A 14,687-nucleotide genomic window follows, 5' to 3' on the forward strand; every position below is an offset into this window, starting at 1 on the left:
CAACACAGCAGCTCAGGAACTTACTTGGTGATCCAGTGGTTGAGAATCTGCCTGCCAATGCAGGGCACACGGGTCCAATCCCTGGTCTGGGAAGATTCCACATGCTGCAGAGCAACTAAGCCCATACTCGGCAAACACTGAAGCCTTGGGCTTCCCTGGTAGCTCAGCTGATAAAGAATCTGCCTGCAGTGCAGGAGACCCCAGTTCAATTCCTGGGTTGGGAAGATCCCCTGGAGAAGGGATAGACTAGCCACTCTAGTATTCTTGGGTTTCCCTGGTGGCTCAGATGGTAAAGAATCGGACTGCAATGCAGAAGACCTGGGTTCGATTCCTGGGGTGGGAAGATCCCCTGGAGGAGGGCATGGCAACCCACTCTAGTGTTCTTGCCTGGAGAATCCCCATGGACAGAGGAGCCTGGCAGGTTACAGTCCATGGGGTCATACAGTCTATGACTGAGCGACTAAGCACAGCACAGTGGGCCTAGAACCCATGCTCCGCAAAAAGAAAAGCCACGGAATGAGAAGCGCACTCACCACAACCAGAGAGTAGGCCCCGCTCACCTAGAGAAAGCCTGTGTGCAGCAACAAAGACCCAGCACTGCCAAAAGTAAACAAATAAATAAAACATGTGTATTACCATTTGTAAAATAGATGACCAGTGCAGGTTCGACGCATGTAGCAAGGCACTCAAAACCAGTGCTCTGGGACAACCAAGAGGGGTAGGGTGGGGAGCGATGTGGGAGGGGCGTTCAGGATGGGGGACGCGTGTGCACCCATGGCTGATTCATGTCGATGTATGGCAAAAACCATCCCGATATTGTAAAGTAATTATCCTCCAATTAAAATAAATTAATTAAAAAATGAAATAAAACCACATCAAAAAGTGAATAAAAAGTAGTCATCCAGGAAATAATTTTAAAAAATTTTTAATTATAAAGAACACACAAAACATGGCAGCCCAGACATGGTGGCTGACAGGTCAGGCGTGACAGTAGGGTGGAGAGCAGAGTCGGGTTTGGAAGCACAATGGCATAGTTCCCTAGAGGCAGCTCTGAGCCTACAGCTTGTATTTCATTTCTCCATCAGCTAGTGCTGTGAGCAGGTAGTTGACACTGGGAAGAAGTAATATTCTCCTGTAATTTGCCACTTCAAATTATGAAGAGTAAGGACAGCCAAGTATTTCTTAGAGAAGATGCAGACACCTTCTGGGCCCGCACAGCCTAGCCTGTGTGATCACCGGTCTTCACTTCCCTGATGTGCCCCTACCCCCCAGACTTCAGACGTCCCTGGAGCTTTGGGCAAATGCTCTCATATGAGCCCCATCACTGACTGTTCATTCCTCATCATCACCACATTTTTTAAAAGCCCATATGCCCCCTGTTCCTTCAAGCTTCCTCCTAATATCCCTCCACTTCAGCCTCTTCACAACCACAACACCACTCTGCTGGTCACAGTCACTGAAGAAAAACATCCTCCCTGCCCAGGACCCTAAAGACGGCATCTAACGAGGACCCCAAGGAGAGGAGGGCCACTCTGCTGAGCCTGCCATGCATTCACAGAGCACCCCTTTCTGCTTCCTCTCTGCTCCACTCTGGTGCAGCCTGGATTCCTGCTTCGGCCCCTGGATGGCAGATTTGGACGTGGTGGCTGTGATCAGGGTCTCTGTGAAGAATGGGAGACCTGACGCATCTCCCCATCCAGTGCAAAGCCAGAGAACAGAAGCTGGTCTGCGAATGTCTAAGAAGAAAGACCATCCAGAGGGTGGTGACACGCCAGACACTGCAGTCCTATTCGGCTGCATTTCAGTAAAAACCAAAGATAAGTACTGCTCAAGTTTTATGGCATTTCCAGGGCTGGGACTTTCTGACTGTTATTTGAACCCGTAACTGTTTCCTGAGGACACCCCAGAACTTCATATCCAGTGGAGCAAATGTCCCCTCCGCCCCACACATCCACCTGTACCCCCAGGAAGAAAATGTTCCCAGGCAGCATTTTATTCTAATGAAGCTGGGGTACCCTCTCCACTGAAGGCCGCTTCCCCCGACCCCTGGGGAGAGAGGAGATGCAGAAGAAAGAGAAGGCCCAGGGACCAAGGCAGAGGAGCTGGGCAGACAGACTGGGACCCGGGGAGCAGCACCCAGCAAGTGATGGGTAGGGAGAAGCACGTGGATACTGGTCTAGGTCTGCAGAGACACGTTTCCATTCAGCCCGTGACCTGAACCAGTCAAGCCTATCCCAGGGAGGAAGGGGCTCAGGTCTCGGAGGATAAGGATGACGGGGGCCATGGGTACATGGCATGAACAGGGCCTACCAAGAGCAGAGCTCTTCCCACTGAGAACACTTAGGAAGACAACTGGGAATTCTGGGGTATCAGCTGGAAATGCCCAGAGTCTCAGTCTCTGGAGAATCGCTGGGATGGTCGTACACAAATTTCACCCAGTAAAGCTGAGGCTTCTCCAAAGGGACGGACCCCCCGCCCAGGGTGCTGCCCCAGATGGTGTATCATGGTCCATCTCACTGGGGCAGTGCAAACTCCTCATTCTCTCTACCCTCACCTCCACATTTTAACCCAAGATATCCTTTCCACTTCATCTGCCTTTGAAGCTGAAGTGGAAAGGATATCCACTATATCCTTTGGCCAGAGAATTCCCAGCCAAGACAGATGGACTCTGGGAAAGGATATCCACTGTGAGGCCAGAGAATTCCCAGCCAAGGCAGATGGACTCTGGGATGCCTTCAGGACAATTTTAAAGCATGAAAAATTAAGGTTCAAAATCACCTTGGAGGACAAGGGAGAGAGGAGCATTTCCTTGACTTCAATGAGCATTGGAGCTTAAAGTGCTAGCACAGGGGCCAGTCCGGTCATGGATCTGATGGTTTATAGGATCGCTTACAGATGAAAAGAAATGTATTATCACAGGAGGCATCATTCCATGACCGCAGTGCGGAAGTCTTTAGGTTGACACAGTGTTCGTTGTTCCCATAGTTGTTGGGCTCACCTGGAATCCAGAACCTACCAAAGGAAAAAACAAAGCAAAATGCATTTCCAGTGAGTGAATAAGAGACTTCAACCCCAGTTTTGGGCTGGGGTGGTAGGGTTGCAAGTTTTTTCATGCCTGAGAGGAAGAGGACCAGTCATCCGTCAACCTCTGAGCCTGCAATCTCCCTCCGGCTTAGGGCCACACCAGCCCGCCACCCTCAAGGCCCTAGAGGAACCCACAGTGCAAAGACCTAGATTTAGAATGAGGTCCCTGCCAAGGCTGAGTGGACGGCCATGCTGCCAAACCCCAGAGGGCATGGAGAAGCCGTGGATTTGTCCCCAGTTCTACAGCCAATCAGTGGCAGAGATCAGCTAGATCTCTGGTCAATGCTCCTGCTGATCAAGGACAGGAAGAAAGGCAAACCCTGGGCTCAGTGGGACTCTGCCCCCACTCTTTGTGCCCTGGACCCAGCCCAAGAAAGTCAGCCTGGGACAGCGGGTTCTGAGGACTTACTTCTCACTCTGGACCTTGTTGTACGGAGTGCCATCCACCCAGTGCCAGTCCCCCTCGCTCCCTGCCTTGGTCAGGCCGATCCAGTAGGGAAGTCCGCCTGCCGTCCTGTAGAGAAACTCCTGCAGGAAGACAGTAGGCAGAGACAAGGCGTCAGAGCGTCTGTCTCTCTGGGCATCTTCACCCTCGGCCACAGCCCCTGCACCCTCAGACACAGGGTTGGGACTCCATCCTGACTCTGACTCTGACCCGCTCTGCTGGCCCACTTAAGATGAAAGGATCTTGTTTAATATTCTGTCTCACCAGGTAGAAGATTTCTTGGGCTAGATGGTGTCATTAAGGCTATTCACAAATATTTCTATTTTTCTGGGCACATGGAAAGGCTGCACTATCCTGCCCTCTTTGAAGCTACAAATACTGCATCGTGTGTTTGGCCAATGAAATGTGTTGTTTCCAGGCTTTAAGGGCCAACATGTATCATGTTCCCTTTTCTCACCTCAGCAATTGTGGAAACGTGTGTTGATACGAAATCTGCTCTGGCCTAATCCCTTAAGTAGCCACAATGAGCAAAACCCCTTGCTGGCCCTTAGTGGACACGGAGTGTGTAAGTGAGAAGTGATTGTGAAGAATTACTGATATTTGGAAATATTTGTCAATGAAGCATCATATTGCCCATCCTGTCTGATACAGCTACCAATATACCCCCTTCCTAGTGCCCACGGGACAGCACTCACCTGTTCACTCTCTGAGGTCACCGAGGTCAGGTGGGAGTTCCTGGATATACAGATCTGCTGGGCACTGTACCAGGTCTTCGAGATTTGAGAAAAGTAATAGAAGTGCCCCCTGAAGTACTTCCAGCCTTGAGAAACCACCTGGAGAATGTCATCTGGGAACAAGGGTGAAATGTGAACTCTGGTGTTCCTGCTTTCTCTGGTGCTGGCTGGGTGGGAGTATTTGAGCAGGATCCCAGACATACAGTGAATGGGGCTGGGCTCTGGGGTCCGTTGGTCCTTGTGTAGGAGCTTGGGGACAGTCCCTCAGATCCTGAAAGTCTGAGATTGGTAGAGTCTCTGGGCTCAGAGAGAGGAGAGTGAGAGAGGATGGATCAAGAACCCGTCTCTCCATTGACCATCACAAGTGGCTGAGCCCCTGAGCCCTAGGCAGGAGCTGCTGGAAAATGGTGAGGTTTGGACCCAGACAGAGAGACTCCCTATGTCTTCATATTCTGTGGCTTGGTGTGGGAGCCCCGGCTGGTCCCTGGTCCCTTCTCTCCTGAACAGCCCCCAAGTCCTCCCCAACTCCAGTGCTGAGCCCCTCTCTTCTAAACTTTCCAGCCATGCCCATGCTTTCCTCCACACACACCAGCCCAATGGCATCATGCCTGAGATTAATAAGGTCCCACGGGCTACTGGCCAACTTGCAATGCTCTTTTCTGGGTCACTTACTTTGCTGTTGAAGCAATTTGCTGATACTCTCCAAACCGCTCTGGAGTTCCCGGACCTTTGCATTTAAAGCACTGGCTTTATCCAAATCTTGTTTTAGCTCTGGGATTTGGGCATTCAACTCATCGACTGCTTTCCAACTACTTGCTAGCACCTGCAGCTGTGCACTGGCTTCCTTCAAGCCTGTTTCCAACCTCCGGATCTGAGAACTTATGCGATCCAAGCTGGCATTCACCATCTGGACCTGAATGCCCACTGCCACCAGGCCACCTGTGTTCCTCTTGATCTCAGAACTCAGGGAGCTGATGTTGTCCACACGAGCTTTCAGCAACTGGGCATTGGTCTTGACATCTGATATTGTGCGCATGAACCAGGGATCTGAATTTGAGGAAGTCAAGAGGTCAGCTGCAGGGACCCTCAGGGACTGGAGTGGGGTGTTCCCAGGGTAACGAAAGGAAGGGGAGGGAAAGTATGGGCTCAAGCTTCCCAAGGACCCAGCCCAAGGAGCAGCTGCCTACCCTCTATTCAGTCACAATGTATTCATTCAACAAACATGGGATGGACACCTTCCATGTGCCAGGGACTCTGGCAGATGCAGATCATGCAAAGATTGGTAAATCATGGGATCTCTGTTTGAGGCTCTCATAGGTAAGCAGAAGAGGGGATTAGAATCCAGTCCTATATTTCCTTTGCATGTTCAAGGCACATTTGGTAATGAGATGTCTCCAGTCACCCCCTTGTCATCCTTCTCATGTCACGCTGGGTCCCATCACTTGACTCCCAGCCCTCTCTTTCCAGAGACCCCCACAGAGCCCATCAGCTAGGGAAGCACCGTCCCCACCATGACTGCCCATAGGTCCCTCATGGCCATCAGAGGGGCCAGCCATGAAGACTTCTTGTCTGGAGGTGATTTCTTCTCCAGAGGAAAACGAGAAGGGAGAATTATGAAACCACTTCTCCTCTTCCCTTGTCCTACCCCCCGTTACTGTCTGCTCAGGCTACAGGCTCAGGCCACAGAAGAAACCAAAAGTATACCAGTGGACTAAAAGCAGGGGAGATTCTATTCAGAGCCTCTAAGTCCAAGTCCAAATGTGTCCTGGGGCCTTGAAGGGAGAAGACAGATGTTCCCTCTGTCTGCTATCTGGAGACCTAATGAGAGGAAGAAGCTTCTACCAGCAGCAGAGGCCAAGCAGGCTTGGCAAAGCAGGAAGAAGAAGAAAGATAAGTCACACATCCAGTGAAGAAGTAGGGCATCTCCCTTGACATGATCTTTGTGGGAGCAGGAGAGTGAAAATAGCAAGAAAGGGTCCTGTGGGGTGGGGGGAGGTGTTCCCTAACCCTAACCTGGCCTAGTCAGTTGGGGATGAAGGTACAGTTGGGACCCCGCCCTTCATGGGGTCAGCAATCTTTATACTCACTGTTGGGGATTCACCACAAGGCTCTGAATCAAAGGGACACAGAGCTCGGAGAGGAAGGAGAAAAGTGACCCAGGATGAAGATGGGATGAACCTTTCCTGGGAACGAAAGAGCATACCTTTGAGCACAGGCATGCTGATCCCAGTGAGGAAAATCTCCCCAGAATTGGAAAGGAAGGAGAAGCAGCTGGTCTTACTGCCAACTCTCTGACTGCACATGGAAAGAGGAGGAAACAAGACACATGAAAAAGCCAGAGGCGGGAGAGCCCATCAGAGAGGGGAAGGACCCCTGGCCTTGGGGAAAGACCGAGCCCAGGTCAAAGCTGGGGACTTACAGAGAATGGCCTGCAGCAGGACAGAGGTGACCATGACCAGCGTCAGGAAGACGACCACAGCGCGGACCGTGAGGAGTCTCCCCAGAACCTGGGACGGACACGTCTTGGGAGGAGGGTCTGCAGGAAGCAGAGGAGAGTGTTTGGTGAAGGAGCAGCCAGCTGCAAGTTTGCCCACAGAGCCCTGAGCAGGCTCTGAGCAGAGGCTGATGCTTGCCTTGAGGCCAAAGGGAGACGTTCTGTTTGTCCACCGTGAAGTGCGCATCGAGGACCTCGCTGTTGGCAGTCTTCATCCTGCACGCTCACCCTGGTGGGACAGGTGCTCCCAGCCAGCTGTCTCCCCAAAGACCTTTTATCCAGACGAAAAGGGAAGTGACCCCCAGAGTTCATTATGTCATCCCAAAGTTCCCCATTCCTGGCTTAGGTACCTTGCCTCTCCTAGGCTACAGCCCCGTCCGCTCCTCAGAAGTCTGACTTCGCAAGAAGAGGCCATCATTTTCTCTGGGTATCTGTTACATGGATATTTTAACCATCTTGTCCTCAGACTAAGCTTTCTCTCTTATAAGACGGCCCTCATCCATCATCCATCCAGCCATCCTTTCACCTCACAAATACATGTTGAGTGCCTTCGATATACCAGGCACTGGACCGGGACTGAGCCACAAAGCTGAATAATCATGGCCCTTACACTCAAACAGTTCACCCATCTTCATCCTGTGTCCTTTTTCTCCTTCCTCTCTGAGTTCTGTTTCCCTTCGATTCTGTCTAGTAGAAAAGAAAGTGAAAGTGTCAGTTGCTCAGTCATGTCCAACTCTTTGGGACCCCACGAACTGTAGGCCACCAGGCTCCTCCGTCCATGGAATTCTCCAGGCAAGAGCACTGAAGAGGGTTGCCATTCCCTTCTCCAGGGATCTTCCTGATGCAGAGATCAAACCCCAGTCTCCTGCACTGTAGGCAGATTCATTACTGTCTCTGCCACCAGAGAAGCCAGAAAAGAAAGACCCGAACAAATAAATGACAATACTTCCCCTGTGGCTCAGTGGTAAAGAATCTGCCTGCAATGCAAGAGACACAAGAGATGCGGGTTGATCACTGGGTCAGGGAGATCCCCAGGAGGAAGGCATGGCAACCCACTCCAGTATTCTTGCCTGGAGAATCCCATGGACAGAGGAGCCTGGCGGGCTATGCTCCATAGGGTCACAAAGAGTCGTACACAACTGAACATGCTCACACACACAGGGTGATAAACTTACTGATAGAAGAATATGCACAAATCAAAGGAAGTACAGAGACTGGAGTAATGGTAAGACATTCCAAGTAGAGAGATTAGCACATTCAGAAGTATGGTGTGCCTGGTGAGTTGTAAGTGGTTTGGCACTGTTAGAGTGTAAAGTATATAACTAGAGTGGGGAGGGCATGGGCTAAGGGGGCACTTGGGGTCAGATCATAAGGACCCTTTTGGGTCCTGTTAAGGAGCTTTAACTCTGGCTTATGGGTGATGTGGAGCCAGTGAAGGACTTCAGGCAGTAGAGAGACAAGGACAGGAACATTGAAGAAAGATCACTCTGACTATGGTAAGAAGCAGAGATCAGGGTGTGGGGGGTCTGGAAGCAGGGAGACCAGTAAGGAGACCACTGCAATAAAATGTTCAACTTTCTGTTGTTAAGGCATCTTAGTTGATCTGTGCCAAGTCGCTTCAGTCATGTCCGACTCTGTGCGACCCTATGGACTGTAGCCTGCCAGGCTCCTTTGTCCATGGGATTCTCCAGGCAAGAATACTGGAGTGGGTTGCTAAGTCCTCCTCCAGGGGATCTTCTTGATCTAGGGATTGAACCAGCCTCTCTTAAGTCTCCTGCACTGGCGGACAGGTTCTTTACCACTAGCGCCACCTGGGAAGCCAGTATCCCTTTGTAAAATGGGATTTGAGATTCAAAAGTACATGGAAGAGTGGGGTTCTCCTCTCTGTTTCCTGCACTCTTGAGGGTCTCAGACAAAGTGGGGAGGATCAGCAACATCAGACCAGGAGCTGTTCTTTCATTCATGGGAGATGCCTAGGACAGAGAGCGTCTGATTCGGTGCCCCTCTCTGAGGGACTAAGTTTTCTTCTGGGAAGCCTCTCATACTTTGAAGAGGTCTGGCAAATCTGAGAAACCTGGTACAAAACATATTCTAAACAAATATTCCCTGGAAGATAGAAAAGAGAGGAGAGAAGAGACGAAGAGAAAGAAAAAAGGAAGGAAGTTCAGATAATTGGATGGATGGATGGTTGAATGGATGGACAGAAAATGGATGTAAGAAAGGATGGGTAGATGGATGGATGGGTGGGTGGAAGACGGATGGATGCATGAAAGAGAAATGAATGGAATAGGTGATGGCTAATCATGACTCAACTCTGAAATTCCAGACTGTGGACTGGAATCTCTCTCTTGGAAGCCACTGCATTTTTCTACAGCCTCCAACTGTAAAAGCATGAGTCAAGAGCGATTTTAAATCTTATCCAAATATGCCTACAACTCTGGCCACAGGACTAGAAAGCTGACCTGGCCTCGCTGACTCTGAGCCGGTGGAGTTGGAGAACAGGTTGGTGTCAGGGACCAAGGTTGGAAGTTAAATGATCAGGACCAAGGAAATAACTACTTGCAGGGGCTTCTGATGCCTTTGATATTTGAGAGGATCCCACCTCCCTGTCTGACCAGTTCATTGCACTTATAGGCCCCTTGCAGCTCCCTCTGCAGGCTGAGAAGGCCTCAAACGGGAGCTGTTTCTCTGACCAGTTGAGGGAACCCAAAGAGGACTCCACACCATACTTTCCAAGCGCTGGGAAGGAAGCTGAGTCACAGGATTGTGTCCCTATCATTCTGTTTCACTTCCTCCCTCTCCAAATAGCATCCAGGCCTGCCCTACTGTCTGCTCTAAGCTTTGACATTAGTTAACTCCCTGCCAGCCTCTGAACATTGATAACCATGCCCACTCTCTTAAAGTTGCTCATCTAGTTGAAGAGCCTTGGTTCTACCAGGGCTCAGCAGGAGTGAGAATGTTCTGTTTCTGGGCTCTCCTGCTTGTTCCCCAGTCTAATCCCAGAGTCCCCTGAGCCTTTCTGCTCCTGGTTCCTGGCCCCACATCCTCACCCCAGGGCCTGGAGATAGAGAGGAATCCAGGTTACTCAAGACCCTGGTAGAAAGTGCTCTTGGGGTCCTGGTCTCCTTCCCAGGCACTTGAGAGAGAGCAGCTACCACAGAACACTAGGGAATGTCTGACCATTTCTCTTTCTGTTGAGAAGTTGATTTCCCTCAAACCTCTGCTGGTACATAGCATGAGCTATTGATGGAACGCCCATGTGCCCTCCCAGTGGCCCCAGGAAAGGGTCTGGAAGCCTCGCCAAGATGGGACAGGACTCAGTATAGAAGAAGGGGCTGGGATTGGGGGCATCTACTCAGAGTGGTGGAAATGGAAGCCGCAGGTAGATGTTCTGCTGATTGCTAGACAAAAGGCTGATCCAGCATGAGGAAGCTGGGCAAGAAGCAACCACAACTTTGTGGGCCCTCTGGGGTTTCAGAGACAATTTCTGTAAAAGCCTGAGCCATAAGGAGTTTCATTTCTCATTTTGCAGGAAAGTTGCGGATCACGAGCTACCTTCCTCTAATCATGCTTATCCGCAGGTATTTCCTAAAGTCTCCCTGGGTGCCCTAAGTCTCTCCTGGCCTAACTGCCCAGAGGAGAAAAGAGGAAGAGAAAAGACCAAGCAGAAGGCAAGTGCCCCAGCCTCACTTTCCAGCCAGGAAAGAGGGCTGTTCTCCTGGACACTCAGGAGATCCCTGCTCTTCCAAACAGAGGAGGAGCTTTGGGTCAGGTCCAGAGCGACGAAAAATCACTGCAGTGATGAGAGACAGGAAGTCGGTGCTCAACTTTCTGTTTCCCCACTGCCATGCTCCCAGGGTTCTAAGACCTTCTCTGGATAAAAATGGAAGAAGGAAATAGTCTGATCACTTTCCCCTTCTCTGGCTGGGACTCTCCTTGTGCATGGAGGTGGACTGTGGGCATAATCAATGGGAGTAGAAAAGAGATTCGGGCCGTTTGACATGTCCCAGCAATGCTGATAGTCATCTCCAAGGCATGGTGATCCAAGTCCTTCCATCCGAGGCACAGAGGAAACTAGAGTGGACAACAAACCAGGGAGAGGGGATGGGGGAATAGAGGAGGGGTGGAGGAGAGGGGAGAATGAAGTGAGAAAGCAGATGGCTACAACAGCTGAGCAGACTGCTCCACGGGCTTCACAGGGGACTCCTGTGTGTAATGTGATGAGGGATCTGACCAGCTGACCCCAGATGCCAAAGGATGTCATGCCATCCTCTGGACATGTGCCCTGGGAACAGGGGATGGGACAGAGAAACCAAGAAGAAAGAAATGGAAGGGGGGCCCTTCATCCATCCTGTCCCCTAGAATGCCTGCTCTGCACCAGCTGCAAGGAGAAAGCCAGCCATGGACCCGTCCCTCAGAAGCAGTGCTTCTCTTGGGAAAACATAGCATCTGTCATCACAGGGAGAAAGGAAGAGTCTCTCAAGACTGAAAATGGCTGCAGACACTGCACAGGGCCTCCCCAGCTCCCCCCTGATGCTGGGAATGAGCTCCTCTTTTTTAGAACATTGGATGAGGGCACTGTTTCTCTGGCACAGTGACCATGGCTAGACCTCAGTAAGCAGACAGTTCCATCTGGCCCGATCATAATAGTGTGGTATGGGTATGGGTGAGCGGCCTGGCTGCTGGGAAGGATGACTGTGTTCCAGGCAGAGGAGGCTGCTCTCAACTACCCAGGTCAAAGAGCCCTTGCCTGTGACTTTAGTGAGAAGGACAAATTCAAAGCTATAAATGGCCTCTGGGGAAAAGTATGCAAATCTTATTTTTGTATCTTTTCTTTTTTAATGGTACTCATTATAGAAAATAAACCAGGTAAGCAAAAAGGGAAAAAAAAAATTATCTACCATACAGGAAAAAAACCATAGGTATACACACAGCTCATTCTTCATATCTACATGTATATGTATATTCATTTACATCTATATCCATGTTATTGTTGCTGTTCTTTCGTCATTGTGTCCGACTCTTTTGCAACCCCATGGACTGTAGCCTGCCAAGCTCCTCTGTCCATGGAATTCTCCAGGCAAGAATACTGGAGTGGGTTGCCCTTTCCTCCTCCAGGGGATCTTCCTGACCCAGGGATCGAACCCAAGTCTCTTATGTCTCTAGCATTGGCAGGCGGGTTCTTTACCACTAGCACCACCTAAGAAACCCTAATCTATATCCATAGTGATATCCAACTATAACTTGCATATATTTATATAATATTTATATATATATATATTTATATAGTATAGTATATATAGACAGCTCCTATGTCTTCTCCCCAGCGTTCTTCCCATCTCCATTTCTGATACGTAGAGTTAGTTCCCCCTCCTTTGGGAATCTATGCCTCCTTCTTAACCCCTACAATGCTTGGCTCAGAGCCAGCATCCATTGGCAGGTTGAGTTTTTATCACAATTCATTGCTCTGACATTGAGTCTTCTGTCTCCTGCTTCCATTTCTAAGACCTCTTACATTGGGCCCACTCAGATAACCCAGGATAGTCTCCCTGTCTTAAAGTCAGCTTATTTTTTATTATATTTATTTGGGGGGGTGAGGGCATGCAGCATGGCTTGCAGGATCTTAGTTCCCCAGCCAGAGACTGAACCCACACCCTAGGCAGTGAAAACGCCAGGTCCTAATCACCAGACCTCCAGGGAATTCCCAAAGCCAGCTCATTAGCAGCCATAGCTTCACTTTATCATGTAACTTAATATACTTCCCGTTTCTGAGATTGGGATGTGGACATTTTTGTGGCCATTACTGTACTTACCAAGCTTCCTCCCTCTATTAAGTTAGTGTGGCCTTAATAGAACCATTCAGAAAGTTTGGTATTTATCCCTGAAGTTTGAGAGATAGAGTCTGATACTTGACATGTGGATGAAAGGTCTAAGGCTTTCAGTGGGTGATAATAAATAGGTAAATAAACTGTGGTACTTCTAAACAATGAAATATTATTCAGCACTAAAAAGAAATGAGCGATCATGTTACTGGAAGGAAAATGATACATAGATCAATGAAACAGAAATGAGAGCCCAGAAATAAACTACACATATATGGACAATTAATTTATACAGAGAATCAAAGAACATATAAGAGAAAGAATGTGTGCTTAGTCTCTCAGTTGTATCCAACTCTTTGAGACCCCATGGACTGTAGGGGATTCTCCAGACAAGAATACTGGAGTAGGTTGCCATGCCCTCCTCCAGGGAATCTTCCCGACCCAGGGATCGAACCCAGGTCTCCCACATTACAGGCGGATTCTTTACCATCTAAGCCACCAGGGAAACCCAAGAACACTGAAGTGGGTAGTCTATACCAGGCGATAGTCTCTTCAATAAATGATATTGAGAAAACTGGACAGCCTCATACAAAAGAAAAAGAAAGAAAGAAACTAGACCACTATTTCACACTATAGGTAAAAATCAACTGAAACTGGATTAAAAGACTTAACTGTAAGCCATAAAATTCCTAGAAGAAAACATAAGCAGTACACACTTTGACTTCAGTCTTAGCAATATCTTTCCAGAAATGTTTCCTCAAACAAGGGAAACAAAAGCAAAAATAAACAAGTGGAACTACATCAAACTAAAAAACTTCTGCACAGCAAAGGAAATCATCAACAAAATGAAAAGATAGGTAACCAAATGGGAGGAGATATTTGTACATGATATATCTGATAAGGCATTAATATCCAAAATATATAAAGAACTTATACAACCCAAAAACAATAACAAAAATCAACTTGGTTAAAAAAAATGGGTAGAGTTGCTGAACAGACATTTTCCCAAATAAGACATACAGATGGACAACAGGCACATGAAAAGATGTTCAGCATCACTATTTGTCAGGGAAATGCAAATCAAAACTACAGTGAGGTATCACTTCATACCTGTTAAAATCAATCAATCAATCAATCAATTCAGTCGCTCAGTCATGTCCAACTCTTTGCGACCCCATGCCAGGCCTCCCTGTCCATCACCAACTCCCGGAGTCCACCCAAACCCATGTCCATTGAGTCGGTGATGCCGTCTAACCATCTCATCCTCTGTCATCCCCTTCTCCTCCTGCCCTCAATCTTTCCCAGCATCAGGCTCTTTTCAAATGAGTCAGGTCTTCACATCAGGTGGCCAAAGTATTGGAGTTTCAGCTTCAACATCAGTCCTTCCAGTGAACACCCAGGACTGATCTCCTTTAGGATGGACTGGTTGGATCTCCTTGAATGGCTATTATCAAAAAAAGCAAGAAATAACAAGTGTTGGTGAGGATAAGGAGAAAAGGGAATGCCAATAGGCTATTGGCAGGAATGTAAATTAGAGCAGTTATTACAGAAAACAATGTAGAGATTCCTCCAAAAACCAAGAATAGAATATCATGTGGCCCAGCTTTTCCACTACTGTGTATTTATCCAAAGAATTCAAAATCACTAATTCAAAAAGATATATGAGGACCTCCCTGGTGGTCTAGTGGTTAAGAATCCATCTGCCAATGCAGGGGACACAGGCTTATCCCTGGTCCAGGAAGATCCCACACGCCCCAAGGCGACTAAGCCTGTGTGCCCTAAGTACTGAGCCTGCACACCTAGAGCGCATGCTCTAGAAAAGCCACCCCAAGGAGAAGCCTGCATACCACAACAAAGAGTAGCCCCCATTCTCTGCAACTAGACAGAGCCCACACGCAGCAACTAAGACCCGGTACAGCCAAAAACAAATAAATAAAAATAAAATTATAAAAAGATATGCACACCCCTATGTTCACTGTAGCATCATTTACAATAGCCAAATTATGGAAACAACTTAACTGCCATCAATGGATAAAGCAGCTTCATGTGGTATAAATATATACATAATGGCATACTACTCAGCCAAATAAAAGATGAAATCTTGCCAT

General features: G+C 48.6%; 1 protein-coding gene across 2 annotated transcripts; it reads right to left on the bottom strand.

Moving 5' to 3' along the window:
- Nucleotides 1–909: 909 nt before the first annotated feature.
- On the bottom strand, nucleotides 910–13,731 carry CD207 (CD207 molecule). Of its 2 annotated transcripts, XR_006343286.1 has the most exons (8): nucleotides 13,690–13,731; nucleotides 6,897–7,028; nucleotides 6,683–6,799; nucleotides 4,936–5,310; nucleotides 4,225–4,376; nucleotides 3,494–3,612; nucleotides 2,779–3,012; nucleotides 910–1,736 (listed from the first exon to the last, which is right to left on the bottom strand). XR_006343286.1 is itself a non-coding variant. In XM_043916294.1 (7 exons), the coding sequence occupies exons 2-7, from the start codon at nucleotides 6,970–6,972 to the stop codon at nucleotides 2,862–2,864; spliced, it is 990 nt and encodes a 329-aa protein (XP_043772229.1). In that variant the 5' UTR covers nucleotides 6,973–7,028; nucleotides 13,690–13,731; the 3' UTR covers nucleotides 910–2,861. The 2 variants fall into 2 exon arrangements, 1 of the variants encoding a protein (XP_043772229.1); XM_043916294.1 differs by having other exon boundaries at nucleotides 910–3,012.
- Between the last annotated feature and the right edge of the window lie 956 nt (nucleotides 13,732–14,687).

Source organism: Cervus elaphus, chromosome 11, assembly GCF_910594005.1.
Source record: "Cervus elaphus chromosome 11, mCerEla1.1, whole genome shotgun sequence".
In the NCBI taxonomy this organism is placed as follows: Eukaryota; Metazoa; Chordata; class Mammalia; order Artiodactyla; family Cervidae; genus Cervus; species Cervus elaphus.

Coding starts and splice junctions, on each gene's coding strand:
- CD207 (XM_043916294.1), bottom strand. CDS start 6,972: ATGAAGACTGCCAACAGCGAGGTCCTCGATGCGCACTTCACGGTGGAC. Junction 5,311..6,682: donor CCTGCTGCAGGCCATTCTCT/GTAAGTCCCCAG, acceptor CCTCAAATTCAG/ATCCCTGGTTCATGCGCACA. Junction 3,613..4,224: donor TGACCTCAGAGAGTGAACAG/GTGAGTGCTGTC, acceptor GTCTTCCTGCAG/GAGTTTCTCTACAGGACGGC.